The sequence below is a fragment of the Tympanuchus pallidicinctus genome, unplaced genomic scaffold (assembly GCF_026119805.1).
Source record: "Tympanuchus pallidicinctus isolate F22 unplaced genomic scaffold, pur_lepc_1.0 scaffold4, whole genome shotgun sequence".
In the NCBI taxonomy this organism is placed as follows: domain Eukaryota; kingdom Metazoa; phylum Chordata; class Aves; order Galliformes; family Phasianidae; genus Tympanuchus; species Tympanuchus pallidicinctus.
This window is the reverse complement of record NW_026294758.1, coordinates 34,685,984-34,694,489: the sequence shown is the minus strand read 5'-3', so window position 1 is coordinate 34,694,489 and position 8,506 is coordinate 34,685,984. Positions and strand designations below refer to the sequence as shown.

General features: G+C 41.7%; 1 protein-coding gene across 2 annotated transcripts; it reads right to left on the bottom strand.

Annotated features, from left to right (window-relative positions):
* Positions 1–59: 59 nt before the first annotated feature.
* On the bottom strand, positions 60–8,433 carry QNG1 (Q-nucleotide N-glycosylase 1). Of its 2 annotated transcripts, none has more exons than XM_052701563.1 (4): positions 8,003–8,433; positions 7,061–7,320; positions 2,276–2,471; positions 60–1,306 (listed from the first exon to the last, which is right to left on the bottom strand). In XM_052701563.1, exons 1-4 carry the CDS (start codon positions 8,337–8,339, stop codon positions 1,074–1,076), a joined length of 1,026 nt encoding a protein of 341 aa, XP_052557523.1. In that variant the 5' UTR covers positions 8,340–8,433; the 3' UTR covers positions 60–1,073. The 2 variants fall into 2 exon arrangements, with proteins under 2 accessions (XP_052557523.1, XP_052557524.1); XM_052701564.1 differs by having other exon boundaries at positions 8,148–8,323.
* Positions 8,434–8,506: the final 73 nt, after the last annotated feature.

Below are 8,506 nucleotides of genomic sequence, written 5' to 3'. Positions count from 1 at the left end.
CCTGCGGCGGGAGGCGCGGCGGCCCCGGAGCTCCCCGGAAGGACGAAGGCGGTGCCTGCTTACGCTCTGCACGCTTTATTACAAGAGTTGCGCTGATCGCTTAATAATAAAGCTTAGGAGTGTAAGGCGAGCTTTTCCCAGACAAAAGGAAGGACAGGTCACTTCAGTGTGGTAAGGTACATTCTGACACGGCATCACTGCCACCGAAGGGCTGCGTACGCACCCATGTGCGTGTACGGGGCTGCTCAAAAGCAATGCATCCTATTTTATTACACTGGCTCGTGCTATCAGAGGTGAATGCTGGTGGTACAACAGGAGAGGTTGCACCTTCCCCCCAGCATCCCGTTACACTTTGCTGGTCTGCAACAGATAGGAGCAGAGGGGCAGTCTGACAGAATGGTGTCTAACACAGAAGCGTGCGTTAAGCAAAGGGCTGGAAATGAATTCCTCCGTGCAGAAAAAGTGGCACCCACCGACATTCACCAACATTTGCTGAACATATCTGGAGACCAAGCTGTGAATGTGGGGTGGCAGGGGTGTGATCCAGCAGTAGAGACAGTGCCAGTGGGCCACCTCCCCTGGTGCAGATTTTTACAGGCCTGGCATGCTGATTCTTGTTCGCTGCTGGCAAAAATGTATAGCTACCTGTGGCCACCTTCTGGAAAAAACAGTACTTTGTTGCTGAGAATCTGGTCTGTCAAACAGTGCCCTTCTTTGTACCTGCTATAGTTTTCATGGAAATAAATAGGAGGCATTACTTTCAGAGCAACTTACACTTATACATGTACATATAACAAGACCGTATGTATGTAGATACATGTACATACTCATACACAAAAGCAAGAGTAATAAAATCTGTATCTCTAAAAATCTACAAATTTTCCAGCAGTTTTATATTATTAACTCCAACCTCAATCAGCATGTGACTCAAAGAAATCAAGCAAATTATTCATATGTCATCAGAAAGTGTTTGATTTAGCAAGTTCCAAAATAGTACATGATAAATCACTGTACGAAAAAAGGAACTGTAATTGAAAAGGAAACACAACAATACAGTAGCTATCCTGCTGGACTTAGTAATATATACACCGTACTCGGTGAAATGGAATATCTTTCATATCTTCCCTGTGATCCCTGGCATAGTCCCAGAGATAGTAATCCAGTAAAACTGCGTTGATCTGATCACGCATGTCTTGACCCTTCTTCTCATAGAGCTCCAGCAAGTGACTGCAGATCAGCGTGCAGCACCAAATCGAACAACCACGGATCTCCACCTCCTCTCTGTCTCCGGACTTGAAAACAGTTCCTGTAGGACAAGAGAAAGCAATCATTTACGTTCAGGAGACAGAATCCCCAGATGTCCAGGATTCTCCCTTTTTGTTTCACATTTAAGCTACTCCAGGACCACAATTTCCACCCCTTGCACTGCAACTATGTTACTGCACATTTTCTGTGGATTACTTTAACATTACTGTATTTGTTAGGTTTGCTTCCCTTTCATCTAAGAAGCCATCCCGTACTCTAAAAGACTGAGCTTGAGGTGAGAACAGGTGGCTTGACTGTACATATATGACTGTTTCATTTCTGGAGTCAAAAGGGATACTCAAACATAATTCCCATCGGGTATTTTCTGCAAGGAGTAATTCTACTCTTCACAGAGATCAAATATCAAGCAGATCACAACATTCTATGACACATTCACCATCACAGAACAATTTATCTTTTCCATTAATCTTGCTATGGTCATTTCCACTGCAGCCATTCAAACATATGGGTCATTTGTTCTATCTTGCTGTGCAACTTGAAAATCACTAACAATAGTCATACCTATAAACACATTCATCACACAGTAGGAAAAGGACTGGTTTATGCTTTTATTCATTCAAGCTCCTAGTTAATAAGTATTATAAGATGGAATCAGGCCTGTGCAATTATCTTCTTTACAGGCAATGGCTTGTTTTCTTAAAGTGGATGTTTATCTTACTACCTTGTTTGTTGCTCTTGACTATAGCAAGTCTGGTTGAGTACTGACAAACAAGAATCTCCATGCTTTTCCACGTTCTTTGAACTGATGAAGAAATCACTGATTCTACTATCTAAATCTCAAAATCACAACCACAGTCATGCTGGAAAATGCTGCCGTCAACAGTGCCACTTCTGAAACTCTGCAATCAACCCCTAAGTGTTTCTTTATCCATACTTTGCCAGTGTTTAACCCTAGGAATAGACAGATTAAAAACACAAGAGTATTTTACAATATAAGGAAGGAACAAACCTTCACGTAGCTTTTTCATTAGATCTTCAGAATATTTCATGGCTTTTAAATGAACAAGAACTTGAGGAATTCTGTAGTCAGCAAATATAGTCAGGCTAGAAATGTCTCCAAAAAAGCCATCTCCCTTGCCTTCCAATACACTCCATGTATCAGCCACAAGTATTTGTGCCCGTTTGTAGAAAGACACCTTCTTTTTCTGATGAAAAAAAATGAAATACTTTAAGTGCTAGGGACACTTCAATAAACACAGAAAATGAAAACACAGGAAAATAGGTAAGTTATGTTGCTCTAGAAAACACAACAAAAGATGTACCTTACTAAGAAAATATTAACTAAAGCAATAAAAGTGCAATGCTAAAAGTACCTTAAAATCTAAATACCGAACTGCACACAAGTGCAATCCTCATTAAAGACAGCAGTGGAATAAAAAATTATTTATATTTAAAAAATGCTCAGATAACAGAAAACATTAATGCTGGTTTACTTCTACTTCACAAACAGCAGTCAAAGTCATGCAAACACTTTTTCTGAAGCCCTAGAGCTCGTAGAGCATCCAAGCTAAGTAGCACGTATCAAACAGTTCACATGTTTCATGAACTTCCTTTAAGAACTCAATATTTACAAAAAATTTTGCTGAAAACTATAGCACATGATGCTCAGTGCTGTCTAGTGCATCTTGCTTATTATGAAGAGGACAGAGAAAAAAATAATTTCAGTAATTCAGGTTCTCTTTAACACTGGCTGGGTCTATTACTATTACATTCTTTTTTGTGCTGGTGTAAGCCCCGCAAAAATTTACATATTTTTTTGACTACTCACAAGGGGAAAAACTAACAGTGTGCTGAAATCCGTATGGAGTTGAGATTTATTTCATGATAAACAATGTGAACTTCAGGAAAAAAAAAATCTGTTTTTTTTTTTCCTTCATTTTATAGACCAAATTTTCAATTTTTGAGGTATGGTTAACAGTGTGATGTAACTGAAACAGTTAAGCAAAAGTATAGACGGGGATTTTACTTACTTGAAGTTCCGTTCTAGCGCACTTCATATAGCCACAATTCATAAATGGCATTTTTAAAGAGTATTTCATTTTACATTACTGCTCAGATTTTACAGACCATTCCTCTTGCCAAGAAATGCAACTGTACAGAAACACTGAAAACAAGATCTACAACAACACTTCACAGAACACCTTCTGCAAATATTCTGAAAACATTCTCTGTGCTTCATTCCCCTCTCGACACAGATGCACACATTTCCTTCTAGAGAATCATACATTTCCTCTATTAAATAACGAAACACTGTTCAAAACTCTCTAGGGCAAATAAATAAAATAATAATAATAGACCAAATTCCATCACAGCTCCCAGTATCCTGGAGTTAATGAAAACCAAGGTCATCGCTCTTTTAGTAGTGTTAAGATTTTTCCAGTGCAATAAGCAACAGCACCACATCATTTTACAAGAGCAATATGGAAGAGACACTTCAGATTGAACTTTCTGTCTTGTGTTGCAGTTTAGCTTGGAAGAAAAATACTGTGTAGGACTTCTTATGGATTTATGATCTCATTGGTTCAATTGGTAGTTTTTACGATGCACAGATCTGAAGTTTGCAAAAATTTTCTATATGGAAAAGACAATCAAGCTTTTATAATAAATTTTCCCACCATTCTTTTTAACAGAGAGCAAGAAAAGCACTGCGTGATAGGTACTACCTCTCAAAGACTGCAATTTCTCCAAAAACTGAACATTTTAGCTGATGGTGACAAACCTACACTTATTTTCAACAACTTTTCTGCCCTTACATTCTAAGAAAAGCTACTACTTCTTCTCATTCACCACTCCACTACCTTCACAACCTGATACTTCAAGAAGGAGACAGAGCTAATTTGGGCCTATGGATATTAAAAGAAAGAAGGGATACTGTGTCGGCAAATATATAAACATGATGGCACAACTAGGAAGAAAAGCAGAGAATAGGAAGAGCAAACGAATCTAAACACCTCTATAAAAAATGATGGGAAACAAAAAAGTGCATGCACGCAGCATCGATGACTGGAAGCTTGGAAGGACTCAAACATATGTCAGAACATGAAAATCCTGATGCATAATTTTGATTTTAAAGTTCTGCTAGTATTTAAAGTCAGCACAATGTCTAAATACTTAATACCCATACAAGCACAAAAAGATTTCAGGGGCTTTGGTTTGCACCTCACTGCACTGAAGCAAGAGAACATAGGCAATATGTAATGACATTCAATAATGTGTGCCTGTGACAAATTTTTAGCATACAGTTTTGGTAAGACATGCAGCCAATAAATTGTCTTTATTTTACATGTTCCTCCAGAAGGTCAGACCATAGGAGAGCTGTAGCAGTCTGTGATAGTATGATTTGCTGCAGTACAGAATTTATTCTTACACACGTTTCTATTACAGAGAATAAGTGAAAAACACCGGTATGTTGTCAGATACCTACGTTTAGTTCTCTTTGTAATGAAGGCAAATCTTTACTTGTGAGATCTCAACTGGCTGCATAGAAATGGTGTTGATAAAACAATCCATTTCACCTCATATTATGTTTTCTTAAAAAATATATTACAGAACAAATAAAGTGTAAACCTCATCTGTATTATTTCATCTACCGTCAAAACAGCTTGCTTAGTGAAAGTAGAAAAACAGCTTCTGTGTTTATGCAATAGATTTCACTACTACGTCAGTGCTTATGAGCTGGAATCATTTTTGGAACAGCTTTTCATTCTGTAGTCTATTGCTGCTTTTAGAGAGCCTTGCTTTATAAAGCACTCAGCACCATCTCATGAAAGACAGTACGTCAGTGAATAGTCACTATAAAGAAAGAAAATACTGTATTTACCACTTGAAAAATGCGTCCTTTTTTTTTATCACAGAAGTCATTATAAAATGACCTCATATGTAAAAATCTCAATAAATTAAACCAGTAACATCACCGATAAGTTACAGAGAATCTCTGATTTTTCAAGTTAACATGGTATCTTCACAGTAGGAGACAAAGAAGTAAAAAATGATGCCACCTACTCAACATCACAGGTAAGTGAAAAAAGCAGTTGGTTCAGAGGCACAACGAACATGGCTGCAGGGCACTACTTCCAAAGGCCTGTACAAGCTATCACTTAGCACAGGCTGCACTGGAGACAGATAGTTCTGTTGATGTCATGTCTGAATAGTACCACAGATGGAACAGAGGACAGGAGCAGCTACATGTCACCAAGGTTTAAAAAAAGGATGCTTGCATAGGGACAACTGGAGACACCAAACACACTCTACTTACTTCCCATCTTTCAGAGAAACTGCTGCAAAAAGCTTATGCACTGTTCAACTCTGAAATAAGTGGTGTGACATTTAGGGTTAATTCTGGCCTGTAGCCATTTCTGCAAGGTCTACTGAACTAACAGCAGTTACAGATTCCTGGTAGTCAGTTGTACATTTTCATAATACTATTGGAGTCTCCATTTTCCTCCATAAGATGCAACGATCCTCATGGTAAATGAAGAAAAAGAGAGAGAGAGGTACAAACTTAAGGAAAAAAAGACAAGAAAAACAAAGATTCTGATTTGCTAGGCAAAAATTATGTTACGCATTTATAAGACATAAAATAGAATTGTGCTCAAACTTGGAGTATATCAAAATAGATTACAACAGAGTAAAGAATACAGCCCACAAAAAAAAAAAAAAGAAACAAAAAACCAAAAACTGGTTCTCCACTACAGAAAGAAAAAAAAAAAAAACAACAACAACCCTATGATTATCACTAAATACATTTTCCTGGCCAATTCAGTACTTTAGACAATGGAGATTCATTTGCTGTTAATAAATGGTGTGATGTTGTTTTCAGAGGTTTAGACTGATAGAGAAATGGAATCTCAATACCTTTACCCTATCTTTAGAAGAACAAATACTTTGGCCCAAGAGTATTTTATCTTCCCCATCTGTACTACTCGTAACAATTTATATAATTAGATAACCTGCTTCAAAGTCTGATTTTCATTATGCAGACTAATCCCTATACTGATTTGAAGTGGAATATTAAAATTGTGCTGTGTTTCCCTTCTACTTCCCTTGAATTTAACTTCTAAATTCCACAGAAATCATTATAGAATCATAGAAACCTGAAGCTGGAAAAGACCTTAAAGATCATTCAGTCCAATCACAACCCAACCATACTAGCCTAACTCTAACAACTCTCTGCTAAATCATGTCTCTGAGGCACCACATCCAAATGGTTTTTAAACACATCCAGGGATGGTAACTCAACCACTTACCTGGGGAGCCTATTGCAGTGCGTAACAACCCTTTCTGTAAAGATACCCAATCTAACCCTTCCTGATATCCAATCTAAACTTACCCTGGTGCAACTTGAGGCCATTTCTCCTTGTCCTGTCACCAGTGAGAAGAGACCTATCCCGCTCTTTACTGCAATCACTCAGATATTTGAAGAGAGCAATAAGGTCTCCCCTCAGTCTCCTCTTCCCCAGACTAAACAGCCCCAGTTCCTTCAGTTCCTCCTCATTGGGCACATTCTCCAAGCTCTTCACAAGCCTTACTGTCCTTCTTTGGACCTTATGTTCAGTTTCCCTTCTCCTGTACTAGAAGCTGTGATAAATACACAAATTTTGACACCAATTCTGAACTGTTGCTCCAATAAATAACTAAGTAAATAAATAAATCACCATCTATTTTTTAAAGCCACAACCAGAAAAAGTTCAAGTAAGTTCATATCATACAACATTCAGTGCTGCTACAAACTGACCTCAAAAACAGCTTCATCTCTGTAAGAAGGAAAGTTTTCCACCACAAGACGTAGTAGTTTCTGAGCGCTGTTCTCACTCATTTTAACACAGGTGAGGAAAGAGCCTCCAAACTTCTCCATCAGAACCGTCCCGCTTTCATTCAGCACCCGGTGCCTCTCTTCAAGCAGAGGCATGGGCACCTCTGTGTCGGAGCGGAACACCTGTCTGACCTGGTCCAGCGTCATGGTGGCATAGTATGAGGCACTGGTGACAGGTATTCCTTCAGAAGAGCAAAAACAAGGTATTAGGCTGCTGCACTACACCCAGAGACATTAGGCACATACCCACCGCAAACGTAAGACGCAGAGCGCCTCAACTCTTAAAACTGACAGCGTGCAGTGAAGATCACACTCAGACAGCTGCTTAACGTAACACCACACGCACTTGGTTGGTGTGCTCCCTGCTCGGGTAGGAACTTCTGATACGTAGCCGTGGTTCGTTTCTTACTTTCTGCACATGATTTTCCCCCACGGGTTTGTTTCCATCACTCGGCACGGTGCACACACTGTCCTCCAGCCACATATGGCCATTCCTATCAGTCTTTTTTTTTGCCTGAGCTCCTCACTGTTACGTACTTACAAGAAGGACCTTATCGCAAGCTCTCCTTTAATTAAAAAGGAAATAAGCAGAAAAGTTACTACAGTTTCCCTCTCACATTCAGATTCTTTTTCTCGTTTTCTCCGAACGAGCGCACCCAGGAGCGCCCAACAGCCCTGCGCAGGCACGTGCTTTTCAGACCCACGTGGCCAACCTAGACGGCTCGCAGCTCGGCGCGGCCTCCTCAAACACCCGTAGGCACAAAGCGCTGACCGCAGCCACACCGAAACCGTTTACACGCGAGTGGGGACTTCCCTTCCCCCCGGGGCAGCCGCCCACCCACGGAGCGCCCCGCCCGCACTGACCGTCGTCCAGCGCGCGGTTGACGGCGGCGCAGAGCGCCCAGTAGCCGCTGTACGCCTTGCCCTTGTAGCGCACCAGGCACTTCTGCTCGGCGCTGTCGGACCAGAAGGAGAAGTTGAGGGTGTCCACCAGGAACACCCAGCTCACCGCCTCCTCGCTGGCGGCCCGCGGGTTCAGCTCGTGCAGCGCCTTCCATCCCGAGAGGCCGAACGCCTCCTCCGACGCTTTATCGAACAGCGACTCGGCCACCTTTCTCGCCCCCTCCTCGTCCACCGACACGTCTCGGCTGCGGCCCGCGATGAACCTAGCGGACTCCAGTGGGGACGGGAGCACCTCCATGCCGCCGCCTCCCGCGGGTAGGGAACGGGAGCGCTTTCCGACCGCCACGCCCCGGCGGGCCCCACCTCGAGCGCTGCCGGCCCTCCGGCGGCGGAGCGCCGCTTCCCGCCTCGCACTGCGCAGGCGCGTGGGGCAGAGCGGGTTTGGGCCGCCCCCGGGAGGCGAGC

Excerpts from the sequence above, each read along its gene's own strand:
- QNG1 (XM_052701563.1), bottom strand. The coding sequence starts at position 8,339 with ATGGAGGTGCTCCCGTCCCCACTGGAGTCCGCTAGGTTCATCGCGGGC. Across the intron at positions 2,472-7,060 it reads GAGATGAAGCTGTTTTTGAG|AAAAAGAAGGTGTCTTTCTA; the intron begins GTCAGTTTGTAG and ends TTTTTTCATCAG. Across the intron at positions 1,307-2,275 it reads AATGAAAAAGCTACGTGAAG|GAACTGTTTTCAAGTCCGGA; the intron begins GTTTGTTCCTTC and ends CTTGTCCTACAG.